General features: G+C 31.8%; 2 protein-coding genes across 2 annotated transcripts in view; both read left to right on the forward strand.

Moving 5' to 3' along the window:
• LOC149478400 (uncharacterized) overlaps nucleotides 1–18,360 on the forward strand; it is a 73,659-nt gene extending 55,299 nt beyond the window's left edge. The window contains exons 3-12 of the mRNA XM_089709386.1: nucleotides 4,064–4,280; nucleotides 5,461–5,579; nucleotides 5,773–5,916; nucleotides 7,116–7,263; nucleotides 8,291–8,419; nucleotides 9,737–9,928; nucleotides 12,830–13,176; nucleotides 14,885–15,087; nucleotides 15,898–16,047; nucleotides 16,766–18,360. Coding sequence (XP_089565512.1) covers nucleotides 4,064–4,280; nucleotides 5,461–5,579; nucleotides 5,773–5,916; nucleotides 7,116–7,263; nucleotides 8,291–8,419; nucleotides 9,737–9,928; nucleotides 12,830–13,176; nucleotides 14,885–15,087; nucleotides 15,898–16,047; nucleotides 16,766–17,321 — 2,205 coding nt within the window. The 3' untranslated portion in view covers nucleotides 17,322–18,360. The remainder of the gene's footprint in view (nucleotides 1–4,063; nucleotides 4,281–5,460; nucleotides 5,580–5,772; nucleotides 5,917–7,115; nucleotides 7,264–8,290; nucleotides 8,420–9,736; nucleotides 9,929–12,829; nucleotides 13,177–14,884; nucleotides 15,088–15,897; nucleotides 16,048–16,765) is intronic.
• Nucleotides 18,361–19,123: 763 nt separating this feature from the next.
• On the forward strand, nucleotides 19,124–24,422 carry LOC149478402 (lysozyme-like). The gene is made up of 5 exons (XM_089709375.1): nucleotides 19,124–19,294; nucleotides 20,899–20,987; nucleotides 21,508–21,568; nucleotides 23,829–23,955; nucleotides 24,263–24,422. The coding sequence occupies exons 1-5, from the start codon at nucleotides 19,153–19,155 to the stop codon at nucleotides 24,399–24,401; spliced, it is 558 nt and encodes a 185-aa protein (XP_089565501.1). The 5' UTR covers nucleotides 19,124–19,152; the 3' UTR covers nucleotides 24,402–24,422.
• The last annotated feature ends 2,131 nt before the right edge of the window (nucleotides 24,423–26,553 follow it).

The following is a 26,553-nucleotide window of genomic DNA, read 5'->3' on the forward strand; positions in this document are numbered from 1 at the left end:
TATTCGTACATTTATTCAATTTTTTTTAAATTAGGAATGAATTGGATGATTAGTACCCGTATTAATAGACTCAGCCTTATTGTTATTACTATTAGATTAAATTTATATTAATAAGTTATCCAAGAGTCAATGGGTTAATTTGTGGGTGATTAAGAAACATTTAAAGATACATTTTCACATTTATAATATTAATAGGATTCCATATTCATGTATGTTAGTGGAATTAACATTAGGTACAAGAAATTATTTTAGCTTAAATGTTTCCCGGAATTCAGAACTAGATTCTAGTACGAGGACTGGATTTCGCGTTACTGATTCTGTTTTAATTGTCGAAGAACTGTTTAAGAGGAAAAGGGGTAACAAGATAGCTACTTAGATATTAAAACATTAATATCGCATATGATTTTTATAGACACTAAGTTTCAGTTTCAAGAATTGCTGATAAAGTAACTGATAAAAATTAATAATAAGTCATGAATTTATTGTAGTGTCATCGGTCCTTGATAAATGAACAAAGTGTGAATTAAATCGGTCCGTTTAATGTGGATTCAATCGAATCTAAAGGAGTCGGTTATATAAAACATACAATTATACAGATGAAGTTAATAGTAGCATGATAATAAGCTAAAGAGAACATATCCAGAGGTTGTGAAACTGGCTTTAGGGGAATGTAACAAATGAAAATTATTTCTATGTGAGAATAAACACACGATTTCGCACCATTATTACTTTTTCTTTCATAAACGATATCTCATAACCCATCAGTGATGTTTACGAACGAAGAGGTAAATAAATATCAAGTAATGTGTAATAGTGTAAGAGCTTACCATTTATAAATTGTAATAAATATGTCTAATGTGTGGGAAACATGCTTGGAAATATAACTAATATGCAGAGAGTTGATGAAGAACAATCGAACGAGGATAAATTTGATCGAAAGCCAAGTTCTAAAAGCTGCTAAATAGAAAATGATATAGATTATAGAAGTCAAAATTTGCTACGATTTGGAACTGCACACCTACACGTACAACCTTTATACTCAAACTTTCTGGTCAAAAATGTTTAAATGAGTTTAAATGATAAATTAGGGTCACATTATGTCAAAAGTTTAGATCCACCAATATCTAAATTGAGACTAAATTCTATAGTGTAGTACAGATTAGCTCTATTTTTAGGAATACATGTTATATTTAAATGTTACGACTCTTTAACTACAAAAGCCGCAAAAGAGGGAATCCAAACACATTTCTATTACTGACCGCAAACATTTGAGTGATATTTTTTCTTTCAGTGACAACACAAAAATGTTGTCTAAGGTTTGAGTTGTGATTGATGGCCATATCTGATATAATGATGATCTAATACATTTTATCCACCTACGAAAAAGTATATCCATTTCTAGATAGAGAAATAATTTGAGACAAACCAATACTTTGTGGAATAGAATTATATGGAATGTAGAATTACTATTGACATGATTGAATAGATAATAGTTTACACTTACAGAAAAATTAAACAAAATTTATTCAGAAATAACGTGGTCACGGGCAGACTGGGTCAGGCTGCCCCTCAATCTGCCCGTGACCACGATCGCTGTAAAGTGTTCGAAACGTCGGGAAAATAATATAATGAATAAATCGCGTTTAAAATCCGTTAAAAATCTATAATTTCTAAATGTATAATACTCGCATAAAATCTAATACTAGAAAATAATATTAATTCAACAAGATACTCAAAACCAAACTCCGAATATAATTTCCTATTTAAAAAAAAAACAGTAGGAGTATTATTAGACAGGAAAATTATGATACGGTGATTCGAAATGAAGACAATTCAACAACGTAAAGATCACAGTCACTACTCAAAGCTTCCAAAATGAGCCTTTTAAATATGATGACAGTTCCAAGAGAAACATTAATTGAAGATCTGCCGTTCGTTAGAAAAACAAAAATAAAGAAAAACATTTAGAACTCGAGTAACTTACAGTAATTTCTTTCAAAGGGACCACAAATTGGAAATTTCTTTTTAATTTGTGAATTTAATGAGAAATCTTTCAATACTGTTCCAAAGACTAAAGCGAAAAAATATGAATTGAACATGACAATGGACGGAAAATTGAATTCGCAAAGATTAAAAGATCTATTAAGAGATGCGCGAATATGCGCTCATTCGGTTTTCTTTATTAATTTTTATTTGAGCTGGGATTATTAGTCTTTACTACTGCAATACCTTTTTTATATGATTTAATTAAAAAAGGGCATTCTCAGATAACACAGGAAGGTGTGGTTGAAATCAATAGGCTTTTTATAGATGAGATAACTTGATATGAACATAGTTTAAGCGTTAGATTGTAGTTTTAAACTCATGTGTTACGACGATACTATAATACTTCTGATTGCAAAGAAATTCATACTATAAAAAACGACAAAACGGCACTGTATAGCTTATATTACATTCTTCAATAAATTCTTTTAGTAAGTATAGAGGAAATTTTTTTTTTGCTAAGTTTGGCATTTAAATGCTATTCTGATTTATAATGCTATCTGTTAAACAAGAGAATCAATTAAACATAAAAGTATTATTCTATCCACATTACAAAATACTAGTAAGTTTAAAAATTTTGATAGAAAACTTTGCGAATCCTCCTAGATCACGAACTTTCCTAAAGTGTCATTCTTTCTAGTACTTAATAGAAATCGAGTATTCGTACTACAATACAAAGCAGTAGTTAGTTAATATCTTTTTAATACATATTCAATCAGGTTCTATTCCATTTTGTCGACGATCCTTTAAAACTACGTCAAACAGGGATTGGACAAATTTGTTTCAGTTCAAATAAATTGAATGATTGGTATCGAATTCATTCGTGGAATTAAATCGTTGAGCTAGAAGGGCAATTTGTACGGGCCTCGCTTAGTTTGTGTTACTCAAGTAAACGTAAAATTTAATTAATGTTCTGCTTTCTCTAAATTTAAGGATGCCATTCATGAAATTGTTATCGTACTGTATTGCGTAATGGTTTCAAGGTTTTGTTTATTTTAAATTTATATCTATCGCGGTATGTGGTTGTGTAGTTTTTAAAGTAATATATTTTTTAGAAATGGAATATGTTTAATTTTTTTTAAGTTGTAAGACGTTTGAATATTCTATGCTTATTGCTTATATTACACAAAGATCAATTCTGTTATGATTTTCATATTTTCTCACTTCCATGTTTTTGAAATAAAGACTTACTATTACTTTTCATGTATATTTTTCTGGTAATATGCACTTACTAATTTCGTTTTATGTATATTGTTCTGTGAATCTGGTCCTTTTATACATGTATTAATGTTTATGAGGTTGGACGTAATAAATATGTAATAATAACATCATCAAGCAATAATTATAGTCATTAGTTCAGTAATAACCAATTAAGTATTTCATTAAATGGCTAAATTATTAGTATTGTATGATGCCACAATTCATGTATTTGTAGTGATTTGATTGATAATTGTGTTGCAATTAATGTTTTGTTAATATTTAGAATAATTAGACTGTTTACTGCTAAAGTGCTAAATGATCTAGTATACATAAATGGCCATAATATACTAGAAATGTTATTAAATGCTCGTTTAAATGATTTCTATTGATAGCTTTGAATATTGTTGAATACCTATACATATTTTGTTACATACATTATGTTTTTTTACACTCAATTTCCACATAAAGTTTACGCATAGATATTGATTGTTCCAACCTAGAAACGATTTTAAAGAGAAACTTCTTTAGGCACATTGAGAGTAAAATTTCAAGATCGCGTCATGGCATTACCGTCACGTCATGGAAGTAAGGGGACGATTTTGTTATCTTTGAATATTGCCAAAGAAGTTTCACATTTGACACGTGTGCTCACACGTTTTTTTTTAAAGGAAACTTCTTTAGGCGCGCTTTTTTTAATAAATTCGACTCTCAATTATTATAAATAATAATTGGCAGATACATTATCGTCGTCTCGTTCTCAAATATTGAACTTATTCAATTGCTATTACGTACCTTATTACCTACATATTATTTGTTACAGATAATCGGACGTCACCTTCGCGAACAAAGATCTCGAAACAAGAACACAGCTGTATCTCTTCTAGACTGTGCTCTGCGAGGTGTGACGTCATTACCCTCTGCGTCCGTATCTGAGCTGGCTGGTGTGGGTCTACATGGTCTGGTGATATCTTCGGGAGATATAAAGCGGGTGCAGCAGGGCGCGTTCACTAGTATTGCATCTACATTATTAGCGCTAGGTAAGTGTGTTAGATGTACTCTTTTAGACTGTGCTCTGCGAGGTGTGACGTCATTACCTTCTGCGTCCGTATTTGAGCTGGCTGGTGTGGGTCTACATAGTCTGGTGATATCTTCGGGAGATATAAAGCGGGTGCAGCAGGGCGCGTTCACTAGTATTGCATCTACATTATTAGCGCTAGGTAAGTGTGTTAGATGTACTCTTTTAGACTGTGCTCTGCGAGGTGTGACGTCATTACCTTCTGCGTCCGTATCTGAGCTGGCTGGTGTGGGTCTACATGGTCTGATGATATCTTCAGGAGATATAAAGCGGGTGCAGCAGGGCGCGTTCACTAGTATTGCATCTACATTATTAGCGCTAGGTAAGTGTGTTAGATGTACTCTTTTAGACTGTGCTCTGCGAGGTGTGACGTCATTACCTTCTGCGTCCGTATCTGAGCTGGCTGGTGTGGGTCTACATGGTCTGATGATATCTTCAGGAGATATAAAGCGGGTGCAGCAGGGCGCGTTCACAAGTATTGCATCTACATTATTAGCGCTAGGTAAGTGTGTTAGATGTACTCTTTTAGACTGTGCTCTGCGAGGTGTGACGTCATTGCCCTCTGCGTCCGTATCTGAGCTGGCTGGTGTGGGTCTACATGGTCTGGTGATATCTTCGGATATATAAAGCGGGTGCAGCAGGGCGCGTTCACTAGTATTGCATCTACATTATTGGCGCTTGGTTAGTGTTGTATATGTACTCTATATTAGTATTAACATTATAATAATCTATTTTTCTAGTTTTCAGCTTCTCTTCAGTTGTATTCATTAAAAAAATTGTGTGTTAGATAGGTACAATAATTAATCATTTCATAGTTTAAAATGATAAGTTTTCGTGTGCTGTCCAAGCCCATATGAAAGTCTAGAAAAGAATTAATATCTATTTTCATAATATTTCATACTGATAAGGTCTGCCATTTTTGGATGAAAATATAAGAAATCCTATCCGTGTCCCCAAAGTTTTGCAATTTCTACAGGTAGTTTAAGTAAGAGCCTATAAAATAAATATTAGGAAATTACGACAATAATTATTTATATGAACTCCATAGACATTTTTACCTTATCTGAACTAGGTCAACTAATATCCGAACTTAGTGTAATTACAATGAAAACAAGTAAGAAGTAATCGTTTTATTTTCCTAGGTCTTCCGAATAATCAGTTACCAGCCGTGCCTACGGAAGCCCTGTCGAAGCTATCTTATTTGGATCGATTGGATCTATCTAATAACAAAATCCACTCATTGGATGCTAATTCATTTAAGGTATACACATACATAATATATTATTATAATAACAGTATTAAATATAATTTATTTATTTAAGGCTTTATGTTATTATAGTTATTAGTTAATTCATTAATGTAGATACTAACTTTAATTAAATAGATACGAATTTTATTATAATTACCTACACTATTCATTAAAGACTTTTTATTAATAAGATTATATATTTCAGGGTATACAAAACCTTACCTACTTGGATATAAGCGATAACCAGCTAACAAGTATCTCCCCTGAAGCCTTCAAGCCGTTAATAAAACTATCAGTTTTGAGGTTAAGAGGCAACTTGCTTAAGGTCGTCGCTTTGTCGTCTCTGAAGGTAAGCAATTTTAATGAAAATATCATTTTAAACAATTTCATAGTGATCGATAAGCTTCTTGACGTTAAAAATGGATTTTAGATTAGTTGAAGTATTTTAATAGGTTGGTTATAATTATAGCTGAAAAAATAAAATAGTGGTAACTTCAACAGAGCAAAGAAAAATTATTTTTAGGTTAGTTATAACCATTTATATAGGATAACTAGCGGTCCGCCCCGGCTTCGCCCGTGGTACATATGAAAAATAGATGTTGGCCGATTCTCAGACTTACCCGATATGCACAGAAAATTTCATGAGAATCGGTCCACCCGTTTCGGAGGAGTATGCAGACTAACATTGTGACACGAGAATTTTATATATAAGAATTTACAAAAGCTAGAACTTTTGGCACTTAGGCATTATACCATCATGTTAATGAAACTTAATAGTATTCCAATTGTTAAATAAACGAATTTGATTTCCCTTTTTACTTCTATTAACCGTCCTTAGCGCCTACCTAACATTTATTACGTAGTTGTAATTTCTAGTTGAATCTTCATTACCTCTCTAATACCTAAAATTAATAAATATGCGAATTTGAAGCACGTTCCCATTCCAGAGATTCTAGTATAGTGATCAAACCATATATCGAAGCTAATCCTACCTGCATGTACTCTTGAATAATGTATGAGCCTCAAATACTCTTGAAGTAAGGCAAAGGCAGTGCTTTGTATGAAGATGGTATGAAGATTGAACAACAAGTTTCTTGATATTAGGTGCACTTCTGGGTGGCTCATGTTGTCCTAGTACATTGCAACCATACTATGTAGACAATTCAATTTAGGTTAACGTTTAAGTGTCTTGTAGATAATAAGTAAGTATATAGAAATAATATTTTCAAATACGAACTACGTTGATTTTTGAGAAAATGTATTTTGTATTTGATGATAAAATAACTTAATTTCATAAGAATCTTAGGAACTCAATCTAATTTCGAGCAGAGAAGATGTTAAACCAGCAACATCTTTTAATAAAGTTTGAATACGAGTTAGCTGTTCACTAAATTAATATAATTTTTTCATTAATATAGAGAAAAAATAAAATATAACCTACATTATAGAATGACTTAAGTTTTAATTTCAATAATGAAAGTGACCCCGCATTGTGAAATAATCCCCAAACTACACAAAGCTAAAGTACTAAAGTTAACCCTTCCTCAGGGAGCGAAATCGTTAAAAGAGTTGGACGTGTCAAGTAACGCGCTAGAAGGGCCTGTGGGACCGACAACTTTGCCGACACTACTGGTCTTGGAGACCCTGCACCTGGCCGACAATACCTTCGCGAGTATACGGCGTGGCGCGCTAGCTGGTAAGTTTTTTTCTTTTTTATTATTCATGTTCGAAATTCAAATCTACCTCTTTGGCGGGAAAATAGAACAGATAAGAGTTGTGGCAAGATGTGGCGTGCTGGCTGGTTGATATATATTTTTTTCTTTTTTATTTGTAATTTTCAACAATGTAACATCTTGAGTGGTTAACGCGGGAAAACAGATCAAAAAGAGAAAAAAAATCAACTTGGTTGGAGGCATCGACTGAGCACTTGTAATGAAAATTACCTATATTCGATACTTAAAATATATCTTTTTTATACATTTAAAATATTATGGTAGACGCTAAATTTAATTTGAAACTTATTATTAACGTATGATTACCATTTCTAAGTTCACTGGATATTTCTAGCAAATTCTCAACTAGATACATCCAGTATTGGTTATATGAACATTAATCAAATTCTCTAGAATTGAGTCAAGTTGAATGTACGAGAACTTCGTCCTTGTTTTTGATTTATATTTTAAACGTTAGCGGTTAGATCGATATATTCTTATTTCATTTCTATACAATTATAATAGGACATAATTTATATTTAAGAAACTTTTATTGCAATGCATGTAAAAAGAAACTAAGATATGTGCTAAGAATAGAACTCGATGGTAGAAAGAAGAGAATTTATTAATGTAAGAACTAAGAAATATAAAAATAAATAATATTACAAATCTATTATACACCTCTTATTATCTCTAACTCTTAAATCAACCAGTCAACCAGCAAATTGATCTAAATTCATAGATAATAATTGTAATCTAAAGTCTATACTAATATTATAAAGCTGAAGAGTATGTTTGTCTGTTTGAACGCGCTTATCTCGGGAACTAATTGGTCCGATTTGAAAAATTCTTTCGATGTTAGATAGCCCATTTATTGAGGATGGCTAGCTATATATCATCACGCTAAGACCAACAGGATTGAGGAGCGGAGCGGGTAAAACCGCGGAGTATAGCTAGTATTTGTATAACCAACAACATATTTTGTATTCTGACTATATTTTCCACATCCAGGTTTAGCAAATCTGACACATCTGAACCTGCACAATAATCAAATAGATGTATTGGAAGACTACGCGTTCCGACATTTGACAAATTTGTCCCACTTGGATTTGTCGCATAATGAAATCGTTTCTGTTTCAGGTGGGTTGTTTTTCTCATTTTTTTTTTATGTTTTTTCTTATTTTAACTATGAATATCTGTAGGATACATTTTATTTATGATTAACTTTCGGCCTGCTGCTTCGACCGATTTGTTGTGAAATTATATATTAAAAATTTCTTCGAAAACCACTCTATCTATTAAATAAAGCGCATAAAAATCTATTGCGTATTTGCGTAGTTTTAAATATTAGCATACGTAGGGACAGATAGACAATGGGAAACCACTGTTTTATACTACGTAGTGATGAATGGCGTTATAAATCTTGTTAGGATGATGTTTATTATTTTCCTTGTTATAAAGGTAATATTTTTTTAAACTATAGAACTAGATTTTTAACGTCTGTATCACAATAGATTCCCTGAAATTGCGTAGAAGGTATAGTTAAATGAACTAAAACATTGCAATTAAACACTTCAAACTTTCATTCAAAAAAGTAAATTACATCAAATATCTGTTCTCAGAATTTCAGGATTCAGTTATTGGCTCACTATCGAATATTTCTATGAAATCCTTGACCGGTTCTTTTACTTGGAAATTGATATTCAAGATTTTTCAAATATAAAACCTAAATCTGATTACGTCCGATACTTTATTGTGATATTACAAGCGTTTTGTAGGAAGTCAGAGACGATTCAATTTCCGATATAAAAGTATTGAAAAGGGGTTCGTAAATGAGATTTTTAATACGAGCCTTGATTACATGGATGTTAATTGGGAAGAATTGAACGGTTTAATATTATGTTGCCTTTGGTTGGCGTTTGATCATGATTTTCGATTTCAAATGTTTTAATTAATGTGTGTTTGTTTATTTAAATATTGATTAATATTAGAGCGTGTGTATTTTGAATGAATCGTAGCAAAATATGTATTAATATTAACATTTTTGGTCGTTTTTAAATGATGTTTCATATTATAAGTTCTACGTTGTATATAATTCTATACTATGTGGTTGAATGCCGTAATAATATTTCTCGTATTTAATATTATATATAGTTTTAGATCTTTCTATATATTTAATACTTATCGTTATCACATTCTTTCTTTCATGAGTTGTTGTTACTCGTGTTTCTTCTAACAAGCGATCTACCTGTACCTGTAATTTTAACGAAATTTACATAAACCTGAGCAGATACTAAAACAAAGTTTGCTTAAGTGACATCAATTTTTTTAATATGTATTGAATAATTTGCATGCTGTTAATAACGGCTGAACATTCTGGAAAACTGAATTGTTAACATCTCTGTATACCGTGTTTTTGGCAAATAAATGAATTTGAATTTGAATTTGAATTTACAGGAGCGTCACTAGCACAACTAACAAATCTAGTGCATCTAGATCTCTCTCACAATTTTCTCCGTTCTCTCTCCGCTGAGCCTTTGAAAACTCTCCATCAACTCACCGAGCTGCTGTTACATGATAATGACATTTCTATAATTGAAGACGGTGCGTTAGCCCTGCATAAGGATTTGAGCCGGTTTACTATTGAAGGTAAGATTTTTATAATGTGTTGTACATATTCGACAAGAATTAATATCATGAATACATAATTGTTTATATTTTAGACATGAATAATTGAATAATCATTAATTTGTATACTTACCTATTGAAACACCTACCTATTAAGTTTCAATATTTTGAAGGAATTAAAAAAAAATAATTGGTGCTCTACGTTCGTTTAATTTATTCAAAACGACGGGTTAGTAAATATACAAAGTGCGATTGCGTTTTAAATTAGTTTTAAAGAATTTAATTTTTAAATATATGGAATGAAGAGTTACGTATTCAATTTATTTATTTATTTATCCTTTATTGCTCTTAGATAACTTAAATATGAACTTAATCTAATTATAAATTAAAACAAATGGCGGTCTTATCGCTAAATAGCGATTTCTTCCAGACAATCGGAGTACGGAAGGAAATTAGTTAAAGGAGAGGGATAGGGCAGAGCATAAATATCAAAATAAGAAAAGGAATCAGGTAGCTACTACAAGTTATCATTATTTAAATAGTAAGACGTTAAAATTTAGCATTTTAATAACTTAACGAAAATGATAAAACTTTAGCAAAAAGAGAACTAAATAAACCACAGAATGAAACACGTAAATCATACAGCTACATGAAATCAGCTCATCTTACATTTAAATCCATTACAACGTAAGAAATATATCCTACATTCTAACTACGCGCTCTTATTCCTTGGATGAAAAGAAATTCAGCCCTATTTGCATAATTATACTGACAGGGTTGACTCCTTGATGTTTTTATTTTTCTCGGGAATCCCTTTAATCTTTCTGTCACATCCTTGCTATATAATAAGTCTATGATTGAAGATAACGCCACAATGATACTGCTACACTATTAGACCGGGAGATACTGACACAAAATTTCGAGTCATTTGTAACAGGATGGCGGTTCTACAGGGGTCTTAGTACGCAATGACAAAAAGAAAAATGATGGTGTGAACGCTGGTACCGGTGGGTTAGTCGCGTGGCCGTTAGTCGAACTCGTCGGAAAAATAGCGAAAGTCAAACGATTTGTAACACAAAAATTTTAGAATTTACCGATAGCCCATAAAAAAGAAGTAGGCGGTAGTGTCATGCCATACTTTTCCGGTATGACTTACAGCCCGCCATACCGACGCGAATGTGTTGATTTAAAAAAAACAATTATTCAACCATTTGTACCAAGCTAACTTTTGCACAGGTAACCATCGTCGTGCAGCCATTTACGAAAATCGCCATGCCATACTTTTCGGACGATTCCAAATGGTCGCCATACCGCCGAAAATCTGCAAAATTTTTTTATTTCGCCTATCTTTTTGTACCAGTATTGCATTTGGCTTTTTGGAGAGTATTTGATAAAATGTGACCATTATTATATTTGCCATACTTCTAGTAGGGGGAAAAAGTGCTGTCATACTTGAAAAATAAATTTATTATTAATTTATATAAGTGAAGATTTCCAACACCTAGATCTTTGAAATTTTGTATTTATATTCGTTGATCCTCAAACTTACAGGAAAAATAAGTGCCATACTGTTACAAATCGTTTGACTTTCGCTATTTTCCGATGAGTTCGACTAACGCCCACGCGACTAAGCCGCCGGTACCAGCGTTCACACCATCATTTTTCTTTTTGTCATTGCGTACTAAGAACCCTGTAGAACCGCCATCCTGTTACAAATGACTCGAAATTTTGTGTCAGTATCTCCCGGTCTATATTGTATATAATGACGATACAATGACATGCATCTTATAAGATACATACGAAAGAAAAGGATGGGAATTATATTGAAAAATTTGACGGCAATGAATTTATTATTGCTATGTTTGTACTATTTTTCCTAGAAATCGTAAACTTTACAATGTAATACGTGTTTGATACTTTTATGAGCTTGTTTATTTTCATCTTAGAACTCTATGTAACCAATGTAAAGTAAGTTGTTTGTTTTAAATATCTATTAATCTTTAACACAAATTTCGATAGGTATTTAAAATAAAATATGGTATAGTCTAGTGTTACCCGGTCAGTCATATTATAATAATTGTTTTAGGCATAATTATGATTATATGACTGTATGTTTGTTTTATAAAGTAGTAATCACTTGGTAATATTATGGCTTTCTGCTTGTAAAATAAACTTCAAAATCGCTTCACTAGTTTCTGATCTAATATAAGTGTAGATAGTCATATTCGCTCGACATTCCCTGAAGCAGTATGTCCCCTATTGGTCATTGTGCGTCGGTATGTCAAACCCTTTGTTGGAACGTCGGAATAACACCCTGTTATTACCATGACTCTTGTTATCTGCTATAACTTATGGGTTTGCTTATTGTTGATATGGGAGATGTTTTTATGAGCTTACTAAAGAAATATTATTGCGCATAAAAATAATTTATTATATGTCCAAATGGAGTATGGAAATAATGATAATTACGTAAATATTTTTTAAAGATTTATATTTTCTCTTGACACTTGTTCAGAACACAACACAATATTACCTATATCATTAGTTGTGTCCAGTTTTAATCTGCACAAAAATGCTCTTGTTAAAAACACTGCAGACCTTTAACGTAATTCAAGTCACTTAAACACTCTTTTGTTTCACTACAATCGAGAACAGCGAAAGACAATACTTATACCGGACGGAAAAATATAATTATATTCACTCATTGAGTTGATTATCTCTGAAAAGCACTCGATTTTTAAACACGGATATTTCCAACTTTCCATTCACAATTACTGAAGCCTTCATTAAAATGCCGATGAAATCACATCGTTTCAGAACAAAGAGCAAAAAGTTCGCTACAATCGTTTGATGATCGTTAATTTTAATTCCAACCCATTTATACTCTCGAACTCATAAAGATAAATTCGTTCTCTTTCGCAGATAATCCGCTTAATTGCGATTGCTTAATGGCCGGCTTTGCGAGGTGGTTAAGGGAAGCAAAAAATGTGTCTCAATCTGATAAATCCGCTGTGGTCTGCGCGACTCCACCCCACTTGGAGGGCGCCTTGCTATCTCGCCTGTCCAAGAACAAACTCTGCGATGATTTCGACCATCCGGACCCTAAAGTTGACGAACTATACGACTATAATAAGGTTATAGAGAACGCCATAGATGCGGACAAAGATGATGAAGCTTATGGTGATAAAAGAGACGGTTTGGATGATGATATGTATGATGAAGAAATGGACGTGCCCGGTGAAGAGGACTTGCCGATATCGAAATCAAAGGTAAATAAAACAGCTATGTATATCCTAGCTTTCAGTAGGAACATGCTTATGTATCACAAATGATTCTTGTCATTTCTGTACTTGGATGTGTATTGTGTATGATAAAGAAGTTATTCTTCACAAGTTTTTCCTGTGATATAATTCTCATCGGTAATTTACTCCTGTAGAAAAAACGAATCACTATTTGCATAAATAGTAAAAAGTTATAGAAATAACAGTTGTATATATTTCCCGTGTTTTTAGTGTGGTTTTTATCTTAATTTTCTTTTAAAATAAACATCGGATTGTTATTACTTATAGAATCATGGAGATTTCGTTGATCAAATAAAAAATTATGGATATGTGCGTTTATAGTAAAAATTGTATGTTCATCTCACCGTCGCGTTGGTTTAACAATAAGGTTAAAACAATATGGAATTATTATTCAAGCATGAAAACTTTTTATCATAATATTGATTTCATATTCGGGTAAATGTAATAAAGTAGGGGTCCCTGTGCCAAGCGTAGGATAAATGTTGGTTTATGAATATTTGCTTATACATTTCTGTTATACAGTTATTTTGTAATAATTATATTTTTATCGTACTTTAATAATGTTCAATCAATGTTCTTCGCCACAAGCTGAATTACAGGTTCAGGTCAACATCTTCTAATAATGGTTTTTCAGAAATGCCTACGAACCAAATCAACATAGGTAATAATATATTTCTCTGGGCCTGTATCTCAGATATAGTTGGGTCTAAATCTTAGTGCAAAGATAACTGGCTTGCACTAACTCACAAATTTAAAGATAGGTACCATTTTGGCAAAAAAATGCATCTATTTATAATTATAAAACCTAGGGCTGATTTTTCAATCCTTGGTTAAAACTTATTCGTCGAATAATGAACAAAACTACCATTTTAAAAACGTATTCTAATTGCCTGTATTTGACAGTTTACGTGACATTTTAATATTATCGTGTAATACTTTATTGGACGGATAAGTTTTATCCAAGCATTGAAAAATCGACCCCTAGTCTATGATTTAATACATAAAAATGTACTTAGAAATTAAAATGCTATTCGACTTTGAACCTAATAGCGTACAGTTCCCTCGTTGAAACCAATAAATTTCTTCTAATATAATTGGCTTTCGACTGGCTATCTAATTTTCATTAACCGTTCAACATCGAAGAGTCTTAATATAATTAGTAGGAAGAAACTAAAAAGGAAACCGCTGCACTGCGCAGGTTGTTAAAGATTTCTTTTGAAAAATATTAATTTGCGAAGGAAATTTATTTACACTATGAATAGTGTTTGAGTTGGTTAGAATCTATTGAAGAGCGATTTATAGAATTTATTCTATATTATTGGTACTACCCACGCAAGAGAAAAGTTGCAGTATAATATGAGTATAGTTAATAATAACCTGCTGCTAAAATTTAAGAATTTCGAACATATTATGAACATATTTTTTTGTATTGGGTTAATATGAAGATAATATTTAGATTTCAAGAGCCATGCGCATAACAAATCTAAGTAACAAACATAGAAGAGTATAGAAGTTATGAATTTAAAATCATACTCATACGTCATCCTGACAAAAAAAAATACATGCTAAAGATGGCGAAAAATTACCAATTTGAATAGGAAGCATTGCTTATATCTTTATATACAGAAAAACTTGCTATAATTTAAATTTTATATAAAAACAAAATATATTCTAGGTTCGTTTACTAGACACATGGTTTGACGACGAAGAGGTCCACCTCACATGGGCGGTGGACCCTCCATCCACTCGTCGCTTCAGATGTACTGGAGTCACAGCATCTAAAGGAGGGGGTCTACCAAAACATATTGCTTGCCATAGAGCACCACCCGCGAATGTGATACTACGCGGTTTGAAGATTGACCCCCTGGAATCGTATACGTGAGTACTTTTGGTTTATTTTATACTAGCTTTCCGCCCGCGGCTGCGCCCGCGTTTTCAAAGAAAAACCCGCATAGTTCCCGCTCCCGGGGGATTTCCGGGATAAAATCTATCCTATACGTTAATCCAAGTTACCCTCTATGTGTATTGTGTATGCTTAATTTTATTGTAATCGGTTCAGTAATATTTGTGAAAGAGTAAAAAACACACACACATCCTCACAAACTTTCGCATACAAGCAACAGCTATACAATACTACATATATAATTATTATAGTCTACGAGGAAAGAGTCGCGGGCAAGAGCTAGGCTATAATATTATAATATTTCGTATCGTATTATTATTGTTTTTCTATGAAAAACATTTCACTGAATTATTTAATTCAGAAAGCTTTTGAAATTGTAAACCACAAATAAAACGAAGGGACAAAATTATTATGAACCTGCAAATAAAAACAAGCTCAATTTGAAATATATTATATTCATGTAATGCTTTTGCCTGTTGTTAACAATTTGTTGCTTTTCATTAAAATCACAAAGGAGCTATTGATTCTTATTTACCACCTTTATTTACCTATGTATTAAGTACATAAACACGATTTACTTATCGCGTGTCATCATATAATACTATCGTTTCTTAACCTTTGAAATATTAACAACCAAATATATATGCCGAATTAATTAATTATTCAAAAGCAAGCAGCAAATAGCAATATATTAAGAAATTTATCGTATAATCATTTTAAAGCATTTCTATTCCTTTCGGTATTTTTGTGTATCTATATTTTATTTCTTTGTAAAATCAAAACAGATTCTGCATAGCGCTCGAAGAGATGGATCTCAAAGACGTGCCAATGTCTTTGGTGTTGGGATGTGGAACACCACAAGCAGTGAGACAAAGAGCGGCGTATGTGACCATGAGGACGTCACCGGTGACACTGCCACCAGGACCTGATATACGGTAAGGTTTTATAAAATTAGATGATTTAAAAGAAGTCTAGTGAAATATATAATGTTTGAGATTGAAATATGAAGGAAGAAGGAGTAAAAGAAATATCTAATTGAGCGCTTCACATAAGGTCATGTTTATAAGTGGTATTGTGAATAATAAAATTATTCAATGTGTGTTGTTCGAGTTTGATATTAAAATATAGGGTTGAAGGAAGAAAGGAAATGTCTGACTGATCGCTTCTTATGGCTTTAAGTAGCTTAATAAGAAGTTTGCTTGTAAATGCAGTTAAAATTCAGATGAAATAGTGTGTGGATGCATAGTTTTAGTTGATTTATTATACTAATGATACCTACGTACCTAATCTGTTTTTGTATTTAACAATTTGATTTTGATATGATGTTTTTGGAACTGTTAAATAAATTGGAATAGTTTTGATAACAATGAAGACGAACTTTATTAAATTTTGCTGATAATTTGAGTGATACCATAGATAATTAAGTAGTAGCTAAACAAAATTTACTCTACATATTAATTATACTCAAAGAATAATTACTGTCATATCAATCTTTAGTAATTCTCCTTTCGATATTATAAATAGGTAATTCTTCCTTTCATCCTACAGTACGGTTCAAAATTAATAGAATTGACAGTTTTCGATTTTGCTTTAGGAAAATCATATGTTAAAGCGATGTCTTTTAGTTATAAATGTTTTAATTGTTTGTTCCAGGGTTTCCGAAGTACGCTCGAACGTAACAAGTGACGGTGTTTTGACAGTCGTAATATCTGTAATGGGGCTACCATCTCGATCCCAGTTTGTATCCAGATCCCAAAGACTGTCCACGTCTGATACACCATATTATCCTATACACAACTGCTATGTGGTTTTAGCAGTATTATCCCGAGGGTCTTTAGTAGCTCAAAAGGATACACCTTGCCATGAAACTTTAGGCATAACCATGGAAGGGTTTATCCGCGGGCCTTATGAAGTATGCGCAACCATATCACAGAATAAGGTTGATGATACTCATCCAATTTGTATCGTACCACAAATGTTGGAACCATTAGGTTCTGAAATAAAATCTGGTATGAAGGGATTGAATACTGCGTTGATTGGCGTGGCTTTAGGTCTAATGATTATTGTAGTAGGTCTTGTATGGTTTGTTAGGAAGATGTTGAAGAAGCCCGTGGATTTCCAGCCTCATAGATGTTTCAGGTCAGAACCTGTACAGGAAGAAAATACTAGAGCTAGTTATGTGATGCTCACTGCAACTTCTAAGGTTTGAAGCTATTTATGTATGTAGCTAGTCTATTGTGATTGAAAATCAATGTTTGACTTTGTTAGTTACAAAATTATTTTGCCTTGTTTATTATGTTTAAAACATTTATTCTCTTTAACAGTTTAGTCAGTTGTTTAGTTTTGTTAGTTTTTATGTATGAAAATGTATCTACTAAGATGGTATCTGTATAACATCTTCAGGCTAAAAATATATAGCAGTTAAAATTTCGATTTCTATTAATAATAGACTGTCATATAATAAAGTCTGTTTTCTTTATTTTCATATTTGGCCAGTTAGAATTAATAAACATTCAAGTAGGTATGTATTTTTATGAGAGAAAGAAATTGTGGAGGATTGTGGCCTTATTCCTCGAATTTTCTATTTATAAATCGTAATGGTAATATTTTTACTCCTTGTCAATGCAATAAATATAAAAAACGCGAACTATTTTTAACATTTGAATGTCATTAATGTTTTAATTAACTAGATTATTTCATTAAGACCTTTCACACAATATTTTTGTTGTTAAATTATTCGTGTTAAGTTTTATGAAAACTTATACTAGAATTAATTCTGTAAATAATTATCTTCTTCTATTAATACTCAACTTAATCTTTTCACGGAACTGAGATTTGCCAGTTTGTAAACACTGATATATGCTAAGAAGTGTCTTGAGATAATACAATTAATTCTGAGTAGTCGTTAACATAATCGATAGTGTAATCTTTGTTGCTAATAGTAATATATTTCGTCATGACTGAATATCATTACTAAAATATGGATTTCGGATTAACATATATCTTCTGTGAAGATTAATATTAAGCTAATAATATATTAACACGAGGCTTTGAGTTAATATTGTATAGGATCGTTTTTGTTTTTAATGAATTCGTTTGTTTGCGGGTAGTTGTAATTTTTCTATTTATGAAGTTTGTTCGCAACTGTACATTTGATTAGAACTTTGGTTCTGCTTTAATTAGAATGTAATTTGTGTAAATACGTAATAAATTATGAATTACATTTTTTATAAATAAAGTTTTAACAAATTGAGTATAATGGTGTTTTATTTACCTATATAATTATTAATTAGTATCTCTTATTTAATATTATCAATTATAAATATTTAACTTCTTTTGTAAATTTAGAAAAAAATGTCTCGTTGTATTTATTACATTTAATTAGTCTTATTTAAAAATTTGAAACATAAACATTAATTCTTTAACAATAGCAGAATGAAGAGTCATCATTGGCTGATCCAAATACATAAATAAGTGAATTAAATAAGTAAAATTTGAGACTTTTACACATCTACACTAATATTATAAAGAGGAAAACTTTGTTTGTTTGTTTGTTTGATTGATTGTAATGAATAGACTCATAAACTACTGGACCGATTTCAAAAATTCTTTCACCATTCGAAAGCTACATTATCCACGAGTAACATAGGCTAGGTTTTATCCCGGAAATCCCACGGGAACGGGAACTATGCGGGTTTTTCTTTGAAAACGCGGGCGAAGCCGCAGGCGGAAAGCTAGTTAGGAGTAAAGGGCTACACTTTATACCTATGTATATTTTATTTTACACTTTATAGGTACTTATATCAATTGTTTTTGAAAAGTATTTAAGTTGTATTTTGTTTATGATTGGAATAGACTCAATTAAACAGTAATAAATTATGAAATTAGACCATTGTTATGATTTACCTAATTAATTTTATGTGCATTGTCTAAGCGGAAAGTCCGCTGTAGATAGACTGAAGTCAAATGTCAAAAGGTGCGTACGCGCATAGCAGATGATACAAAAATAAATGTCATTTCTTAGTTGTTATTTGACCGTCATGGAGTGCGGACGTATTTTCTGTTTATTTTTAATATTGTTTATAACGTTATCGTGCACAGAGGGAAAAGTGTTTACAAGATGTCAGTTAACACGGGAGTTGTTAAAAACCAATTTCCATCAAAAGACGTTCCTTAGCAACTGTAAGTATATTATTATGTAATATTAAATACATATTAAATGTATATATTATCTTCTTTGTAATTATCTATTGTTTGTAAAAACTGTCGATGTTAAATTATTGTAACGTTTCAATATTGTCGGGTTTTTCCCTGCCGAAGTTTTGAGTGTAATTTGTTTTAATTTGTTTTTATGATGTTTCATTCATGTTTTTTTTTCATTTGACCCTAGCCTCTATTGTTTGCAAATAAACGTAATAAATTCAATACCATTGTTGATTATACATAGATCATGCTATTTTGGTACTTACCGGTGATTTTAATAGTGAACTAGATTTTTATTTTTTCTATTTGGATTGAATCAAAGATAATAAGTACTTTCTCGGAAGCTTAAAGAAATAAGTGACATTTTAAATTCTCGATTAAAATATCCAGAACGCGTATTATGTTCATTCATTCAACATTAGAAATTTAAATTAGCTAGTTGTTCCCGCGGTTTTACCCGCATTGCTCCGCTCCTATTGGTCTTAGCGGGATGGTTTATGGCCTATAGCCTTCCTTGATCGTACCCGTGGTTCCTGAGATAAAGCAAGCAAACAAACAGACTTTTCAGGTTTAATATTAGTATAGATTTCCTTATAAATCTGGCATTTTGAGTGGGTAGAGTCGAAGTACCTATATAATTTCATAATCATACGGGTCATTTAGTCAACATAAAATAATTTGAACGTGATTGTACATACAATATGTACATTGTACATGTTATGAAGATATCTAAGATCTACATGCTTTGATGCTATATTTAAAGATTTACTTATCGATGTTTCGCGCTATCAATGTTTTGTACTAAACTTAAACTAGCCTCTTGCTAAGGCTCTTTTCGAGTTGACTCAGGAAAAAACGTAGGAAAATGCATGTTGCTTCTGAGTTAGGTACTTCATGGAAAATACATTTACTATTTAGCTAAACAGTTTTTGTTAAAAAGTACGTTGCGATTGAGGTAGCGATGATTGAGGAACATTTTGAAGGACGAGTATTTGCGTTATTGATAAATATATTATTTTTAAACAAATAACTTCTCGTAGTTAGAAGTCATCATCGTCAGTTATTAACTCATAATGAGCAAATTTTTTAACCGACTTCAAAAAAGGACGAGGTTCGCGATTCGACCGTATATATTTTTTTATTTAGATTATTGTTTTTATTTTTTCTTCGGTCGTTTACATTTGAGTTTCTGATATCCGTTCTCCGTAGAATTGTAGTTATAATTTATAGATTTATAGTGTGTATATTAACACACTATAAATTATAATAGAAGCACACACGGGCTAAGAGAACCACAATATGATATGAGTACCTACAAAGATTAAAATACCAGGCCACAAGATACCGCAATCACAAAATAACAAATATTAACTTCTGTATTGGTATCTGACTTATCAATGATTCTGTTTTGTTTGAAGTAACGAAATCAGTAAACATATTCAGGTTTTGCTCTATTTGTTCAATTTGTTTTTAACTGACTTCAAAGAAAAGAAGGAGGTTATCATTTCGGCTGGTATATATTTCTATAGCGGTATACATTTTAAATCTTCTATTTATAATAAATTTGTAAATTATGATTACAGGGGTATGTTTAATTGAGCAAGAGAGCGGGAGGAATACATCCGCCATGGTTGTGAAGTCAACTAGAAAGCAGTATTATGGATTGTTTCAAGTATGTATTTATTCGTCTTCGAATGTTCTAAATTATTATATTATAAAGAATTATAATATTATACCAGCAAATCTCTCAGAGGTTGATCTGAAAAAAAAAAAGACGTGTAGCACTCGGGGACTGCCGCGGTAAAGCTATTGCATGCTATGCCTTCAAGCCACACCTCCGTGCCCGTCGGAGTGGGGAGCGTGAGGTTTTTCGTTACGCAATTTCTGGATTCGGTCCCCGCGCTCAAGGCCCGCGATAGAAGCTATGCAATAGCTTAACTATATATTAACAGCTATGTATGTTATAACTGTCGATATCTCATTATGAAAATTTCATATTTTATTGGATTCGTGGGCTACCAGCACGCTTATCAAAGTCTGTCAACCATAAACAAATCCAAGTATTATCAGTATCCATTAAATACTATGGTACTAAAAAGGTAAATTATCTATTTACCTTTTTAGATAGATAAAAATAATACCTTAGAAACGTTGAATTTGTGATAAAAAATGATGTTATTAGTGCATTTCAGATAGGAAATGAGTATTGCAAGGAAGGTCGCAAGGGAGGCAAATGCAACGTCGCTTGTGAAGGTAATTATACAGGGTGTCCCAAAAAGTAGTGATGAACGGAAGCTGGGAGATAGAGGACCAAGAGGGCTATCCGAATCACCCCCATGTGTGTTATGCGATTTTTCGTATTTTCGGAGTTATTACATTTTTTTCAATTTTTCATCTATCGCCGAGTACGATGAGATTTTTATTTATGGTGACGTGAATTATTGCGCTAGATGCTTGATTTTTTTTGTGTGCTAAGCTGAAAGATAGGCCAATTCAGTATGGTAACATTTACTATCGTTAGATCTTCGAATGGAATAAAAAAAAGAATTAAATGCCAAGAAAGATAAAATTACCCAGTATGTTCATAACTTCAAGGGCCCATAAAAAAATAAAATCACATAAAAAAGGTTTTCCATTTGGCTTTTAAAAACTTGCTCTATCGATCAGGTAGCTACCCTAAAAATTTCATTTTATTATTCTGAAGGCTTCAATCGAAAAATTGAAATTTAAATGTGGTAAGTGCAAAATTTTTATTAACATGATGATCATTAAAACCAATAAATAGGTGTTTAATTAACAGAATTTCTTTTAAATAGCCCCGCTGTTGCTCAATACAAGTGCGACATCACCGTAAAAAGTTGTCTTTTAAATGTCTGAATGCTTTTTTATCATTTTTAATGGTTTCTTCTGCTACTATGAATTTCCGGGTTATTTCGTCCAAATTGTGGCATTCTCTCAAGTAGCCGAGGTCTTTTTAGTATCCCCATTGAAACAAATCAATGGGGTTTAGGTCGAGGGACCGTGGAGGCCAGGCTTTAAAGCAGGCGTCACCGGCGCATGCGCAGGTTGCAACGACCAATCCATCTTTCAGGGTATTTTTGCCCTTAAGCCTGGCCTCCACGGTCTCCGCACATAAACCCTATTGAATTTTTTCCGTGGGGATACTACAAAGACGAGAGACTGCCACAATTTGGACGAAATAACCCGGAAATTCAGAGTAGCAGAAGAAACCATTAAAAATGATAAAAGAGCATTCAGACATTAAAAAGACAACTTTTTACGGTGATGTCGCACTTGCATTGAGCAACAGCGGGGCTATTTTAAAAAAATTCTGGTAATTAAACACCTATTTATTGGTTTTAATGATCATCATGTTAATAAAAATTTTGCACTTACCACATTTAGATTTCAATTTTTCGATTGAAGCCTTCAGAATAATAAAATGAAATTTTTAGGGTAGCTACCTGATCGATAGAGCAAGTTTTTAAAAGCCAAATGGAAAACCTTTTTATGTGATTTTATTTTTTTATGGGCCCTTGAAGTTATGAACATACTGGGCAATTTTATCTTTCTTGGCATTTAATTCTTTTTTTTTATTCCATTCGAAGATCTAACGATAGTAAATGTTACCATACTGAATTGGCCTATCTTTCAGCTTAGCACACAAAAAAAATCAAGCATCTAGCGCAATAATTCACGTCACCATAAATAAAAATCTCATCGTACTCGGCGATAGATGAAAAATTGAAAAAGATGTAATAACTCCGAAAATACGAAAAATCGCATAACACACATGGGGGTGATTCGGATAGCCCTCTAAGTCCTCTACCTCCCAGCTTCAGTATATCACTACTTTTTGGGACACCCTGTATATTTTTATCACATATTAAAGATAAAGATCTTAAGGTTACCAAAAAGTGGTCATTTGGTATCAATATTTAATCTTTTTCCTTGTTTGAATATGTGTGTATCGATTTGGGCATAATTTTCCCGTCTGACTGCTATAACGATTGAATGAGAAATCAAATTAAGTATCATTCTTATGCCATTTATATTAAATTAAAAGATATAATGCATCAGATCGGATCAGTACAGAATTTTTTATCGAAATTATTAACCTTCAACTTGACCTTTGACCTTCAAATCCTTTGAGGTTTTTAATACGCCAATTAATGCCAGTGATTTAACATTAATCACAACAAAGTAAAGATTTGAGATTACTACATACATACTTTAATATTATAATATAATTAATTATCTATTTTTTTTGTGACACATTTTTTAACACACTTATAATCACGATAAATATATTAGTACCAATTTTTTCTCTTTTGGTAGTTTCAGAACAAATGGAATCACACTAGCATCGCACTATTTGGTCCAGCAGTTTTGTATTAATTGCTATTGACATACACATAAACATATTCTATAATGATTCCGTTCACGAATAAACACTACATCAATTCATATACCTATACAAAAAGTATAAAATATGACCAATATTATCTTTCAGCACTCCTCGACGATGATATAAGGGACGACTGCGCGTGCGCACTACAAGTGTTTGAAGAAGAAGGCTTCAAGTATTGGTCGAAATGGGAGAACCGATGTAAGGGGGAGCGGTTACCTGATATTGAGAAGTAAGTACTTACTAAATTAAAATCTCAATGTTTTAATATACATTGAGATTTTTTTTCGTTGTTATTTTTTAAAGAATATTCGTAGCGATATTTGCCGCTGTTCGTATTTCTTACTAGATAGAGCCTTATTTTAACTATGAAAGATTCAATATGCATAACTTGTTCGTTAGGTTCAGGCGGTTTAATTTTGGTTATTTCATCAAGCTCGCTGTATATATTTTATCTATTGAGCCATCCTATTCTGTTCAAAACTGTGATCAATGATCATGTGATAATATTTTATTACTGATCAACAATTTTCTTCCAGGTGTCCTGACTGGCAGTACCCCCCTCGTACCTCCCCCGACAGATTCAAGAGAACCCCCATCCGCTCATTACACGATACCTACCCTTACAGTGTCCTAACTAAAAATCAAAGACTGAACCCATTGAGAAGTGTTGGATAGTTAAATATATGTTTGAATTTTTACATGTTTTTTATTTTCCTTTTCCACTGAACAAAGTCTCTAAATACAATTCATGTAATATTCATGTACTTGGAAACTATACGCTGTTCTGAATAGGACATTTTACATGGACTGTAAAACTTATTAGAATAATTCGTAGTAGTCTTGTATGTCTTAATCATAATATGACGCATGGCTCTATCTATATAATAAAGGCAATGCATAAAGAAAGACAGCATCTAAAGAAACCACATTTGAAAATATACGATGAATTGAATCTTAGTAGGAAATAAAATGAATAAGTACTTAGACTACTATGTTATACATTAAAATATATTATGTTAAAACTGTTGAGTGACTTAACTAAAATTGATTTTCAGTACCTCAATTCTTACAATCACATACGATTTTTATTTCACTCATTTATATAGCTTTTTGAAATTAGGTACCTCTGTAGCTCCGAAGTACGATGTATTACACGGAGGTAGTACTGAGGTCTTTAGTGATTTACTTAGAACGAGAATTCTTTGATTAAACTCATAAAGTATCGCAACTCAAGATTGCCGTATGACTGGCGTTCGATTGAATTTTCCACAAGGATTTTAAACATCTAGGAATACGTTTAGAAATAAACGCCGCGTTCTTCATTATGTTGTTATGTGGACCTCGATCCTGTGGCTCCTTTGTGTGCCAAATTTGTGAGAAATTAGTATTAAAGAGGTTCTATGAAACACACTGAAAGGGAATATCAATAATTGATAGTGTTAATAATTAATCTGTAGGTATATTATGAAAATGTGTGCGCTTCTGTGCCTATTCAATATTAAGTATACTTTATAAAATGGAGAGTGGAAATTTTGCTGTTATTTTTTCTCAATTCTTTAGTTTTGTTTATAAAATTGTTAATTTTTATGTCTGTATTGAAACAGAAGGAAAGCATGGTATGTTTTTTGAATGACTAACTTACATAAAATATTGTAGAGAAATAATGCAATACCCAAGCCACGACAACAGTAAAGACACTACTACTGTGACACTTCTGTTTTACGATATACTTACATCTACGAAAAATGCACGCGATAAACATTTTCTAACCACGTAGACCATTACAATCGTCTCGGTAATAAAATCCGTCTTTTTCTTTTTAATATTTTATAATGTTTAACGACAACAGCGACGTTTGTGAACCAATATATTCTCGTGTGTTTTCACCAAGGTATAGAGTAATGGAAAATTCTTTTAGAAAATGAACTGGTCGTATTTTTAATAAAATTTAGCTTTTTTGGTTCTCATAATGATCGCTATAATAGGAAGAAAACCAAACAAGTTTTTATAACACGAAAAATATGTTTTGTCGTTATAGTAAACAAGAAATATCGTTTCTTAGAAATTAAGCCTAGTCTATTGCTAATAATAATATGTGTTCTTGTTTTTATTCAAATTCCTGGAAGTAGCAAATGAAAAATCAAAACAAGCTAAATCTAAATTGAAAAAAAAAAATTAAAATCAAGGATAGTTTTCGTATAATTTTAATATAATGAAGTCTGAAGAAGAATCTTTTCGTATTTAAACAGTAGTTAACATACAAAATTCGCAGAATAATTATGTCAATTAATTTTTGTTTTCTGAAAACGCAATTAATATTTTGCAAGCTGTACAAACAAAATTGACGCGTATGGAAAATATCTGCTATAATTTTCAATTTTGTCATTTTTAATGATATAAAATAAGTAGTAAAAATATATTGTTAAATGTTTGAAATCCAAACACTATCTTATGAAGAACATACAAAAAATATCGATAAATGAAAATAAGAATAGTTTTTTGAGTACGGAATTATTCCTAACACATATTTAGAACTTTTACATTGTATAAAACTTCCATATAAAGCTTTTGAAGCTTAAAAACTGGCTTGAAAAGAAGTCTTGTGTATGACTCTTTCTTGGAAGGACCTTTATGATTACCTTTATAGTAAGAGTCATATCAGGGATATTATATAGTTTTGTTTAAACATTCGTAAAGTTCTAGACGATATAAGCAAACGTATAAATATACATATAAAACTATCACTATCTTAATATTAAGCATATCAATCAGTATCTATTAAAACAAGAGTTTGTTTGTTTGAACGCACTAATCTCAAGAACTACTA

The sequence above is a fragment of the Colias philodice genome, chromosome 22 (genome assembly GCF_061535455.1).
Source record: "Colias philodice isolate Cphi_HAF_F1 chromosome 22, ilColPhil1 Martin Lab GWU primary, whole genome shotgun sequence".
NCBI lineage: Eukaryota > Metazoa > Arthropoda > Insecta > Lepidoptera > Pieridae > Colias > Colias philodice.

Coding starts and splice junctions, on each gene's coding strand:
- LOC149478402 (XM_089709375.1), top strand. CDS start 19,153: ATGGAGTGCGGACGTATTTTCTGTTTATTTTTAATATTGTTTATAACG. Junction 21,569..23,828: donor ATGCAACGTCGCTTGTGAAG/GTAATTATACAG, acceptor ATTATCTTTCAG/CACTCCTCGACGATGATATA. Junction 23,956..24,262: donor CGGTTACCTGATATTGAGAA/GTAAGTACTTAC, acceptor ATTTTCTTCCAG/GTGTCCTGACTGGCAGTACC.